Below are 13652 nucleotides of genomic sequence, written 5' to 3'. Positions count from 1 at the left end.
GTTTAAGTTTAAAATAATAAATATTCACCTACATCACAGTATACTCAGTTTATTACTTCTGCTTTAAATTCTGTGCTTTCATTTCAAGTGTCTATATTTTGCAGTTGTGTACACGCTGCAAAATTATCTTGGAATATCATTTAGCATCTGTGCATACCCATTTTCTTGTAGAGCTAATACTACACTGAAATTAAAAGAAGTCTTGAAATTTTAGGTATTGGAGACAATAAAACTCCCCTGAAAAAGAAAATGTGTACGTGTTTCTTGTAGTACAGTACTCTTAATCTTACGTCAATGTCACTTTAATGACAGTTTTCAATTATTCCTTATATAAAAAGAAGTCTAGGAAAAAAAATTACCTAAAATGCCATTCCTAAGTCAGTTAAACTTCAAGTTACGATATATGTACAGTATATAAATATACTTATGAATATATGTACATATATATCAGCTAACATTCTTTATAAATAGAACTGTCTTAACTTAAGCAGTATAAAAAATAGCTACTTTCCTGGGAACATGCAAACAGTATGCTTTCACCTAATCTAGAACGCCCAAAACAATCAAAATTTTAGCTCTGGTTCTTACAAATATAAATTTTAATTGAAGACTTTTAGCTGATTTAACCATAAGGTATTTTTTTAGAGTAAAGATATAAAGTCTGTTCAATGCTAGCTATAATTGAACTCAAATACAGTATATTTTGGGTAATTTATTTTCAAGTATTTTTTCCACGTGACCTAAATCTAGACATGTCGCAATTTTTTGTTCCGCTTTTGCATGAGAATATTGATGATCAGCTCTAAACACTAAAAGCCAAACTACAGGCAATCTGGCATGCTTGCACTGCAGGGAAAAGGCTCTCTTCTACACTACTCGTATGTGGGAGGCTGTCCTAACATGGCTATTTGTGTTCCAGATCCTTTGTCCATTGAAAGCAATTAGCAAAATACCCATGATGTAGTTTCTTAAGGCCAGAAGAGAGTACTGTGACCATTTAATCTCACCTCCTGCTCACTGAAATTCACTCTGAGATCCCTGCGTTCAGCACAGTGACTGGTAGCTGGACTAAAATGCCTCTCTATTACAGCCAAAGAGATTCCATCTCCAGAAGTTGAGTGGGGTCTTGGCTTCTTACTGACTTTTCCCAAGGGGAAAAAATTTCGGTTCCATCTGAACCAAATGTGACATTTTTCCTTTTTTCTTGCCGTATGAAAAACTGAAAAATTGCTTGTTTTGCCCCAAAACGTTCTACTCTTCAAACAAAGTGCTCTGAGTACTTGTTAGAAAAGCAAAAGAAGACAAAGGGCTACCTACATTCATGAAGTTGATACTATTTCTGTTTTTCCATTTACCTAACAGCTCAGTAGAGAGCACACACTGGGTTGGACTGTAGAAAAAATAGCGCTGAGTCCTTCCTCTTCTGAACAGATTTCATCCCTCTCCCAAGAAAATGTGTTAAGCAGGTGACTACGGTGAATATGGCATGTACTGAATTTCAGTTCTCTTGTTCATATTGTTCCACTTATTTAAATAAAATATTCCTATCCATTTCAGAGGAGAGGACTGAAATGCAGCTGTCTCCCTTCCCTAAAACCCTGTCTCACACAGCACTTTAAACTAGTCTTACTACCTCTGAGTTTATGGTACTGTTTTACACCAAGCAAAACAGCATCATCAAGACTTCAGGCCAGCATTATTCTTGTGATCAGCGGACCTTTAAAGGAAGCAGGAAATTTGAATGTAAATATCCCGAGCAGAGGAGGAAACTGAGCCTTGTTTTTTAATTCCTATTGTTTGCACGTGGATGTTACTGAGTAATAGAGGGATGACCTAGATACTTTCCTCCAGCAGGTTGGTAGATAATGATCTAGACATGTTTTCCAGATGAAGATATTTGTTGTGTTTGGATTAAATCTGACTACTTCTGAGAGACAAGGACATCTCTCACAATTTGCTATTTCACCCAGTTCCAAGACAGAGCATGCAACTGAGTGAGTTGGATGCCAGTGAAGGCCTACTCTCCTAAATATGCTGTATGAGGTTGCTTGTTCAAGCCCTTCTCTCTGGCACCTCTGCAAGTAGTACACCTAACTCCTTACCCCTTGAGCCAAATGGCCTCAAGTTCCCAGCCACAGCCTATACTGTTTTCCCCTATTCTCCCAGGGTGGCTCCCACAGTTCTCGTAGAAATCTTTCCTATGTCAGAAGTGATGAATTCTTGTTAAAGTAGCACAGTCTTCCAGCTTTTATACTTTTGTAAAAGAGGCATTCTATTTCTTACGATAAGTAGCATAAACGCACCAAAACAATGGTTTGGATGCCCCTATATTAATTGTTTATAGAGCTGTCATTGGAGGTTGGGGACTGAGAAGTCACGAAAGGCTCGTTTGCCTTCTGATCCTCCTTCATCGAGGTTGCTTGGTCTGAGATGGAAGAGAAGGAGAGCTGGTCATGTTCCATTATATGCACTTGGTCCTCTTCCTTGTCCTTCTTCACATAAAAGAGTTTCCTAAACTTTTTGAGCTCATGGAGTTCACAGAAAGTCTCGAGAACCACCAACATTGCTATAAGCCCCAGCAACAGGTAACCTAGGAATGAAAAAAGTGCTTTAATTATTAACAAATAAGTGGGTATGAAACAGTTCTAAAACTGTGGTTTTTCCCAATGCTATCTTTTCTGAACAGTATCTTAATCTTCTTTATAATCTGGTTTCAAAGTTTTGCAACCAACTTTGCATTATCAAATTCTTTTTTGCCTTTTTCATTCTACAATCAACAAAGCTCCAGATAATTTTTAAAAAAGTAATGTTAGTGGGTTTAGTTCTGCTACGTATTTTTCTCATAGATGGTTGCAATGACATTCAATCAGAATATTAGAATTTTAACACCTCTACTCTCTCTCATGTATTTACGAGCTTCATGATTATGTGCTCTTCAAAGTTTTTCCCCCTTATTATTATTTCATGTTTCAAATAGAAGTAAAAATATGGCAGTTAAATATAGTTGTTGTTTGTAACAGTTTAGCAGGACAAATCACTTCTCATTAACATTTTTGAAGTATTTTCCTTTAAAATTATAGGAATAAAACTGACACTGTGAAATAAATGGAAAAGCAAAGAACCTAGAAACATGTACAAAAGCAGCAAAACCAAAATTTAGAATTACTGTAAAATTACTGTTGATGCTTTTAAAAACCTGAAAAAGTTTCTACATTTGATGAAACCTTGAAGATTATTTGAAAAATTTTAGTAATAGTACATACACTAGCCAATCTTGCTCGTGTTACTTAAATAACATTGTGACGACTTCAGTGGTGTACTGACTCTGACTTTTAAAGGTATTTGTTAGCTCTCGTGGACTGTCACGTTTGGAAACCCAGCTCTGCATGGTTACAGCTCAATATGTTCTCCTGTTTCCTCTCCAAACACTTGTATCTAGAATTTCAGGGAAGCTATTAAAATGAGCATTTCTTAATTTCTGCATTACCATTTGGTCTCTGTGATTGATCCTTACAAACTAACAACAAGCACGACTACCTTAATATTTTATCATTTCACAGAGCAAGTCAAGTAAAGCTGCGTGGATAATAAATCACATGAAACCAAATGCATAATGAGTACAACATGCTCTTCCAAAGACTGAGCATTAAATGTGCTGAAAGATCAGCACAGATTAATTATTATAATCCACATACGGACAACACTTTGTTACCAAAAGGCATAAATGTTTTACATGTAGTTATAGGTATTTCACTGACAATAACACTCCTTTGTCTTCCAGGAACACCATCAAATCAATATTGCAATACCAGGTACTGACCTAAATCAGCACTACAGCTACAATTTACGAATTGTTTTTAAGCTTTATCTCATGAAGTCAAATGGGAGCCGTGCATTAGCTCAGGGAGAACATGACAAATCTATGCCAATTAAAAGGCATCTATAAATCTGCACTAAGAATTTTGTAATTGCTTCTGAATCATCCAGCTGATCACCACCTGATTTAGTGGGAGACTTGTATTTTTTCCGTTAATTCCTGAAAAGTCCATCGCATTTATTGAACATTCTCAGATACAGATCTTGGTGAAATTCTTGGCCAAAGCTACATACATACTATTTTTTATACATATTATTTCATTCTTCTTCTACATTAAGAAGTCAAAGAATGAATAATCCAAAAGTTACGATTTTAAAATATTTTAATTTTAACACTTTTGAAATACATCACTGACCAAAAATTGCTGCCTTTAGATTTTCCTTCAATTTATTACTTAAGTATTACAAAGCTTGAAACTGAAATAAAAGTCTTTGTTCAAAAATGAAATCTTTGACTTTGCAGTTAAAAGAAAAAAAAATCAGAAGACAGATTTGACCCATAATGCTCTCTTTTGCTTTTGATTATTCAGAACTGCTAAAATTTTAAAAGGCTTTTATTACACATGGCTCTGTCACTATTCACTTCATTATTTAGCATCTCCAAATTAACTCTGCAGATCAGCAGAGTAATAATTAAAAGCTACTGATGATGAGATAAACAAGCTTGAGAGAGGGGAAAATTTTCCTGGAATGAGGATGAGACTGGAAAGAGGCTGAAGAAAGTGAAATGTTCTGCTGGCTAGCCAAAGGCACTGCTTTAAGGCATGCAAATTCAAGACATGAACTGTAACAGGTAAAATGCAAAAACAAATGAATGGACATTTTGTCTAAATTAAGATTGCTGGATCATGTATAGAAGCACAGAATACTAGCCTAAGAAATGAACCTGGTAGGAAGGGTTTACTTTGGCCATTTAGATCTTTTAACCAGTATTTCTGAAGATCCAGGACTGTACAGACTGAAGCCCTACCAGAAAGTGTTACTGTCTCTGGAGAACATTGCCTGCAGTGTATTCAGAATGTCAACACAGTTTTCTTAGCTCTATTCTTTGATCAAATCATTGATCACTGTGCCTCTCTCTGTCAACCATAATTAAACAGTTTTATTGTTTAAATTTAACTTCTATAGCTTTTTTATTTTTTTTTTTTAACCATTCTCAGTACTTCTCTCTGACAGCTGGTATGTCCCAATGCCAGCCTCAGCTACCTTCTGTTACAATTGGAGTAAGAAACTTTGTTCTTCTGCCCATTTCCCTTTGCTTCCCTTGATTCATCTCTAGCCACCTGCCATCTCACCTTCATGAAATGACCTTAAATCACAAGAACCATCTTCTGGCTCTGTGATGCACTGTGAAATCTTGGTCCCTGACATGATCCTAAGCATTTTCATAACAGTAATACTGGCGATGTTTTAATTATTACTAACAGGAGAGCTGCCAGCTGTGATTTAACACAAAGGGATTCTATTTTCCACTTGTTCTCTCTTAACTAAGAAAATTGACTTTATTTAAAACTCTCCTCTTTGCACAATTGGCTACAGTGCAAAGTTTGCCAGATGGCAGCTAGCAAAACATCTGCAGTTGATAGAATCAAGAGAAACCTGGAAAACTTTGATAGCATACTTAAATATTAGTTTGACACTTACACGTAATTCCAATTTTATACAGCTCTCGGAATTTTTGATTGTAGCCTTCTCCTGGCACATAGTCTCCAAGGCCAATGGTACTCAGAGAAATGAAACAAAAGTAAAAAGATTCCAAAAAATTCCAATCATCTTCCAGAACAGAAAATATTGCTGCTGGGATAAAGAAAAAGCACGAGACAGTGATGAAGCCAAGGACCACGGCATGGATAATTGCAACGACCTGCTTGGAGAAGCCCCAGCGAATGTGGAAATACAGTACAGGCCGCCTGGTGACATAAACAATGATGCGCTGCACCACTGCTGTCAGGAAAAGCAGTGTAAAAGGGATCCCAATGACTGAGTAGATGATGCAGAAGGCCTTTCCTCCATCAGATAAAGGCACCGTGTGTCCATAACCTGGAATAAAACAGAGGAAAGTCACAGAATAAGCTTGCCATTGAAACTGGAATAGGTATGTGCTAAAGCTGGGACCACACGTACCAATTCGATACTGGTTTTATTTTGCGAGACAAAGAACTGCTTCACTATTGCTAAATCTGAACTCTGTCATTCTTGACAAATGTTATTCAAAGGTCTCTTTTAATCAGCCATAGAGCCAAATTATTAGTGACAAACAAGTAAAAATCCAGAAGGATTTTTATACTTCAGATTTGTGAACATAATTGTATTAAACCTTATTTCAGAGAAGGAGGTAGTGTCTGGTCAAGAGCAGGGAACCTATGCCAGGAAATGTGTTTTGTTCTAGGTTTTATTGTCCCTTTTGTTTAGTTTTGCCAAGTCAGATAACTTTTTCTTCCTCCCACCTTGTTAATTGAGACAATATGTACTTCAGAAGAGCGTTCTTAGATCTTCTTTGTAGCCAAACATTCTAAAAATTTATGAAAAGAATTTAAATTGCAAAGAAATATTACAATTGTCATTCCACACTATACTTTTCCATACTTCTACAAGATGTTTGATGATATTCCACTGAAGATATTTAAAAGCAGAACTTCCAGAAAAAAATCCTGTATCTAACCATCGCAACTGAACTGTCCAGTCATTTATGTATTAGAAACATCAATATTTATACATTAGAAATATCAATATAATCTATTTAGAGTTAAGAAATGTACCCACTGTTGTACAGGCCGATTGTGGCCAGCAATCTTGATTGCACAAATGTGTACAATTACACTTATATACAGTAAAAGCAGCTATGCTTCCAAAATAAGCCATGCCAGACAGCTTGGTTTTAAATGTAAATCACAGGCACAGAAAAGAACAGTAAAGGCAGTAAAACTAGGAACACTTTCTCCTGTTTGCCAGCCAATGAGGATTTTGTTTTCACTGCAGCAAGGAAATCTCTTGAAATTTAGTTTGGGTAGTCAGTTCTTGAGGTTTGTACCTCAAGCAAGCACAGACAAGCCCTACTATTTCTGCAGTCCTAAATCTGCTAGCTCACTCAGGTTACCTTAGTGCTGTACAATGAAGCATTTTCTAGAGCTGCTGCAGCTAGCTGTGCTGAGGAAACTCTGACCTAGGCCAGTCTGCCCAGCACGACACTGGAGCAGATAGCCCCTATGTGCTTCCTGGGAAACCCCTCCTGCTCCTTTATGAAACTCTGCTCAGCATGGCCTTTCAGGTTTTACACGAGCACAAAAGGTTTCCCCTCTAGATTAATGAATTTAATAGTACAAATACTGATGTTTCAGGTTCTCCAGAAAGGTAAACAAAGCAAATCGTCTTTTTCCTTAAGATATATAGAGACAGCTCTAGATAATGGAGGACATGCCAAATGTCTGTTTTACGAAAAGAGGTCTGTGAGATGTAGTTTCTCCGTATTAGTTAACCTGACAGGAATCTTCAGTTGCATTTGAATTTTAATATTATGAATAATTTATCCAAGTTCAGTCTTTTGAACCCCATAAAAAATATTATAGGAGTATTTCTTTTTATGTGGAAAATTACTCAAATCCATTGTATATTGTTAAGGATTTTAAATGCACCAAATTGTTTAACAACTACTATTTTGTGCTGTTTAGAGCACCTGCCCCATTTTTGCTGCTATCTTCTATTCAGCTTTCAATAAACTGAAAAACTAAGTATCATTTTAAGCACAAGGTGGGGAGGTGGAAGAGAAAAGTAAATATATAGCTTTATTTGCACTCAACTTATGTTTGTTTTATCCTTTTTTGAGATGAGGGAAATAAAACTGCATACAAATCTCAGGTGCAGCTGAATCATATATATTTATGCTATGGCAAAGACTATTTTTGATTTTGTTCTCTTGCCCATCCTTAATTATCTCTAACATTCAGCTGGCTTTTTTGGCTACTACCGAACACTGAGTTAACATTTTATTGTAACTGTCTACCAGAACACCAGGATCCTGCTCTTGAGAGGCAACCATCAGTGCAGACCTCATCACTTCATATGTGAAACTAGGATTATTTTTGCTGTGCATCACTTCGCATTTCATCTGCATTCATTTTAAAGTGCCACTTTATTGTCTAGTCAGACTGGAATTCTTCCATCATCCTTACTACCTTAAATTTAGTATCTTTAAACTTTGTTACCTCACTGTTCATCCCCTCTTCCACATCATTTATGAATATGCTGAATAGCACGGCTCCCAACACAGGCCTCTGAGGAACAGCCCTTGCGACTTTCCCGTATTTCCAAAGCTAACCATTTTCCCCTACTCGGCTTTCTATCTTTTTCTACCTTCTATCCATATAAGGACCCACGCTGTTGCTTAGCTCCCCAGCTCTAGGTTTGGAAAAGAAGAAAGATCTATCTTCTAGTTGATCATAGGGTGTCTACCACTGACTCTTATGACACATGCACAGAAAAGGCAACTGCAATGCTACATCACATCAACATGTCTTCAGTAAAGCAGAACTAGAGGTGTATTAGCTGTACAGGACAGATCAGTCCTTATCTGGAATAATCTGATATTGCATATTCAAGTTTAAGAATAAATTCACCCTGCAACAAGAACAGAGAAGAGTTATTGAAACTATCAGGGAATTACAGAGTGTTCTGCGAGAGGAAGATAAAAGTGTCTGGCTTCCTTGGCAAAGCAGAATGAAGACTGAAAGGTGATATAGCATCTCCCTCTTAATGCAGCAGAAGACGAGCACTACCAAGGGAGAAGTGTTTTAGACAAAGAACAATATTGCCATACAAACAAATAGCTGTGATATAGCCATGAATGGATTTGTTCTAGGAGTTCAAAAAACATTTCTAAGCTTCAGAGTAGAGTTTTAGAACAGCCATCTAGTTTCAGTACTGGGGGAAGAACTCAGCCATGTTTAAGACGAAGCCTGATGAAGCTTGATAACTATTGATAACTAATGTGATAAGCAGAAATTGAGCTTGTAGCATCAAACTCCTTTGCAAGCTCTAGGTTCCTAAAATTGGTGTATACTTGCACGGCACAATTAATCCAAACTTTCAATAACTTGAACCCAAATATCCATACCACATATGCAAAAACAAACAAAAACAGAACAGGCTGCTAGTGATTTAAGTTCAAGCTCTGCTCTGCTTCTAGTGGTAGTCAGCTCATTTCTTAGTGAGGATGGGCTCCAGTGCTGATACTTCTCTAACACCTCCCCCATAATCCTCTCTAAAGGACAGAAAAACATTCCTCCAGGTACAACCTAGAGAACACGTGACTCAGAGGCAAGTATAGAACAAAATGGCTGTATAACAGGGAAATTTGCCACTAGGTTGGGCTAAGCTGGATGCTCAAATCAGTCTGCCACTTACCTGGGCTAACCCTTACTGAAACTCTCAATTCACAGAAGTAGCTGAGGTGCCTGAAGCAGACACCACCCTTTAACATCTGCTCTGCCATTCTGCAAAAGTCACTATTTATGAGACTATGGCAAGCAGTAAGGAAAGAGACCCATGTTTTTTTTCCCAGTAGTAAATTGCTTATGTGAGCTCTCCTAACAAAGTCTATACATCTTAGCCCCCTACTATACAAAAGTTATTAAAAAAAAAAAAAGCATAGCAATACGTTAGAACAGAGGACATTAGAGAACCAAGGCAGGAGACACTCCGTGTCAGTGTTCAGCCATTTGCAGTCTCTTGCCTCCTGCCTCTCATGCATCTCTGTTGCTTCCTTGCACTGTAAGCTCTTCAGGGCAGAGGCTTTCTACAATAGAGTTCATTGTTCATAATGTGCCCCGCACATGCTGATTCTGCTAAATATTAAATAAACAGTGTGTCTGTTTGCCTTTTTCAGCTAAAACTACCATGTTCAAAAGCATTACAGATGCAGTCCTAAGATTTTCTTTAGTATGAGAAAAGGATGCTCACAAGAAGGGGACTAATTATATTCCCTTTATTAAAACAAAGTCACTTTGTTAATCTGTCAAGGAGGAGAAGAGATGGATAGACTTGCTATGAGTGCCTAGAATTAAACTGTTCATGTAGCATATCTGATAACAGAGGTTACTGATTATAAAGATAGACAAGATTTAGAGACTGCTGTATATTGGTATGTGTAAACAGAACACCAGGTAACAATTGCTCCTTTAGAGCCACTGGCGCTTAAAATATATATATATATATATATATAATATATACATATATATACATATATATATAAAATCAAATCCTTAGATAGCCTGCCCAAACTCAGAAGCAAAGTGACACCAGAAATAAAATGGTATTACCCACACAGGTGTATAACCCTTTCTAGTGCCCATTCACACATTAGCAGTATAAAGTTAGTCATTCTTTGAAGAAAACTCACCAAACGAAATATGTGCAAGACTAGTAGGATTTCCCATGTTAAATAAGATCAACACTCCATCTAGCTCAGCCTCCTGAGACAGACAAGCACTTTATCATTCATATAAAGAGCAAAACCCCAAAACATATTGACCGTTGGGTTTCAGTTCTGCTCATAAATGGGGATTTTTTTGTTAAAAGTGATTTATGCACCAACTTATGACTTGGAAGACTTCTATTGTTATGTGGTCACATAAATATATGCAATACCTTTATCTTTTCTGATGTAATTTTGAATGTCTTCGCAATGTCCTACAAAACTACTTGTTTTTAAAAATCATTTAAAACACAATATTTTTTACTCTGATCTTAATACAGGGAGTCATAGAGGTCAATTATGTGTTCAGTAAAATACTTTTCCATTTTCAGTCTTCCAAGTCGTCCTCTTGTTCTTATCTTGTAAGAATGCTTGGTCATAACTTCTCTATACTTTTCAGTCTTTTGTATCCCACTCTTGAGATTCCTCTTCCAGTTATTTTCCTCTTGTCTTCCCTGTACCTAACTGCTCCTGCTAGATCACTTTACATGTGGAGAAATATCCAGAACTGATCACTGTGTTCCAGATAAGAGATTTTCTCACTCCATGATGATGTAACACCACATTTTGTTCATTTTCCAGAGTCACTAGGCAGCTCACAACGTCCAACTCATAACAATCTATGTCAAACCCAGCACTATTTACAAGCATTTCAGACTACTCTTGCACATTGCATTATCATGGCACTGTTTGCACTGTTAGCACTGTTTTCTTCTTCTTCTTGTCCTTCTCAGTTGTTGCTTTTGACCAGTCTAAGTATTTCTGTCACAGCTACTCAGTGTGTCTTCATAGTTAGTCTCTCCTGTAGTTTATTAAACAACTGATCTTTCAGTAAAGAAAGACTAGCCCTCTAACAGATACTTTTGTGACCCTAAATAAAGCATACAATAGCAAAGTGCAAAGATGCTGCAACTGTGTGTTGTAACTCCAGGATTTTGTTACCCAGCCTGGTTTTCTACACAAGAGTTCCCCAGAGGCCTTGAAGGGTGGGTTTGTTTGTTGTAAATGATTTTGATGTCAGGTGAGGAAAGCAAGGGGCTAACAGAGGTGCCACAGCCCTCAGTAAGCCTCCCCCAACAGTCTCTCTCAAGCTACAGTGAAGCAACCTAGATGGTACATTTGCAGGTGGCAGCATTGATCCTTTCTCTTGTGCCTATGTTACACTCTCGGGGCTTCAGCTGTCTACTATCCCTTTCACAGGAACGGGACCTCACAGCCCAGAGACCCCAGTACCATAGGATCATAGCTCACCCCTCTCTCTGCATGCCTTAAGAAGTCAATGCCAGCAGTCAATAGTTCTGTGCTGTCCGCTTGTTTCTGCCTAGTGATCTGCTTTCCTCCTATGTGTTTCACCAAGCCACCACCCCTCTCAGGTCCTTTCCCTCAGCTGAAGGTGACTTGCTGCACCACTACCAGCCTATGCAGTAACATTGAGCTTCTTACTGGGAGGTATCTACAGTAAGTGTATCCACACTCCACCCAGACTCGCCTACTCTGACAGCAGAGTTGCAACACCCAATCCAGATGTGGCGGTACAACACGAGAAGTACACTAGTCCCTTTGCAGATCTGAATTACTGTTCATGAAGAGAAGACAGCTCTTTGAAGTCTGATCAGAATCGCAAAATGCCCCAATAGATTAAATGAATCATGTGCGGTATGTTAAAGCCATTAAAAAAAAAAAGTTGTCTTCATTCAGCCCAAGCATAACATGACTCACTGGCATATAGTGATGAAGACCAGTAATAGTATTTACATAATTTCTACATTATTTTTTGTATAAAGATTTGACATGCTCCAGAATCCATGTTAAGCAGTGAAACACATCCTGCTTCATAACTGGTCTCATATCCTCTCTAAAATATTAGGGAAATGTCAGTTGATGATACATCCAAGTGGTAGTGAGAACTCAGGTATGTTTTTTTATTGTTAGGAGGAACACAGCAGTAACCAAAGTGATCAGAAACTTGCCCTAAAGAGTTCAAATCAACAACAACATTATGATTAAAGCAGATGATTAGGAGCCTCATGTAAAGTACGAAAGCTGACTATCCTACACATTACAAGGCAAAGGTGACTTACTATATAAAATGAAATAAATTAAACAAAGATATGTTGCATTATTGCACACATCTACAAATGCCAAAGCATTGTTCACAGTCAGACTACCTTTGAGAAAAAGTATTTTGCTTTTGCTGCTTCGGTTAGTTGTGCACTGGAAAGCAGAGAAGTGACCAGCTTTAAAAATAAGCAATAATTCTAGGCAGGTAGTTTACTAACCTTTTAGCTTGTATTTTTGCATGTATGTATTTCCTCCCTGTATTACAGATGGGAAAAATAATTCTAAAGAACTGCAGAAGCAAAACATGAAGGATAGTCTTTTAATAAAAATGTGCAAATTAGTATCATCATGCTGCTAGAAATATTTTTTCAGAATTTTATTCAGAGGTTTGAGACACAGCAATGCCATTAAAACACACTATTAAGAGACATATGTCAGAAATGGAAAATTTAATATTTAAAGGTTGGTAATACAGTTTCATTAAATTCACCTGAAAGCCTTGATTTCCAACCAGGCTGAGATAAGCTATCCTATATGGCAGAACGGAGAGAGGAAAAAAATCCCACCATGATGGGCATTTTTAAGCCCCAGAAACTGTTTGGATGTCACATTTTGCTACCTCCTCAGCTGAGCTAATGGAACTGCTTTTGTGGGGGTGGGGGAGGAAGAAGAGATGCTTTAAACTGAAGCCAGATCATTTCATCAATTAAAAAAATTGGGGGAATGCAAGGAGGAGGACATTTATTTGACCCTAATACATTTTACAAATCAAAGCTAACAGCACAGTCCCCAAACAGTATCATCTGCAAAATTAGGGAAGTGATAAAGGAAGGGGCAGAAGTCTCTTAAATCAGTTTTGACAGTAAAGAAAACATTCATTAACTTTATCCTCACACAGCATCAGTTAAAAATTTTAGATTTCCTTTAAATATATTTGATTTGGTGTTATTCTAGCTCCCTTCAATCACAATAGATCCCTCAAACCTGAGGAGAATGAAACCGGTAAAAATGTATTTGAATAATTAAAAGTAACCACAAGAATTGGATCTTCTCAATAACAATTTCTCACTTAATTACTTTTCAGAATAGAGTTTACTTCATTTTGCCAATTTCTAGTTATAATTTCAGTGTGATATTTCAGAGATGTCAGGAGATTTCTTCCAAAACAAGAAGATTTTAACACATTGATTTATACCTATTATAACTATATAAGTGTCACCTGCTGCATCAGGAAAGGCTGAAAGTT

At 37.2% G+C, this 13652-nt stretch overlaps 1 protein-coding gene across 1 annotated transcript in view; it reads right to left on the bottom strand.

The window, feature by feature from the left end:
- Nucleotides 1-2330: 2330 nt before the first annotated feature.
- The window catches only part of KCNK1 (potassium two pore domain channel subfamily K member 1), a 30973-nt gene continuing 19651 nt past the window's right edge, over nt 2331-13652 (bottom strand). Inside the window, exons 2-3 of the mRNA XM_062573687.1 lie at nt 5521-5916; nt 2331-2590 (exon numbers count right to left, since the gene is read on the bottom strand). Coding sequence (XP_062429671.1) covers nt 2331-2590; nt 5521-5916 — 656 coding nt within the window. The remainder of the gene's footprint in view (nt 2591-5520; nt 5917-13652) is intronic.

The sequence above is a fragment of the Rhea pennata genome, chromosome 3 (assembly GCF_028389875.1).
Source record: "Rhea pennata isolate bPtePen1 chromosome 3, bPtePen1.pri, whole genome shotgun sequence".
Lineage (NCBI taxonomy): Eukaryota > Metazoa > Chordata > Aves > Rheiformes > Rheidae > Rhea > Rhea pennata.
This window is presented reverse-complemented; position numbering and strand designations above follow the sequence as displayed.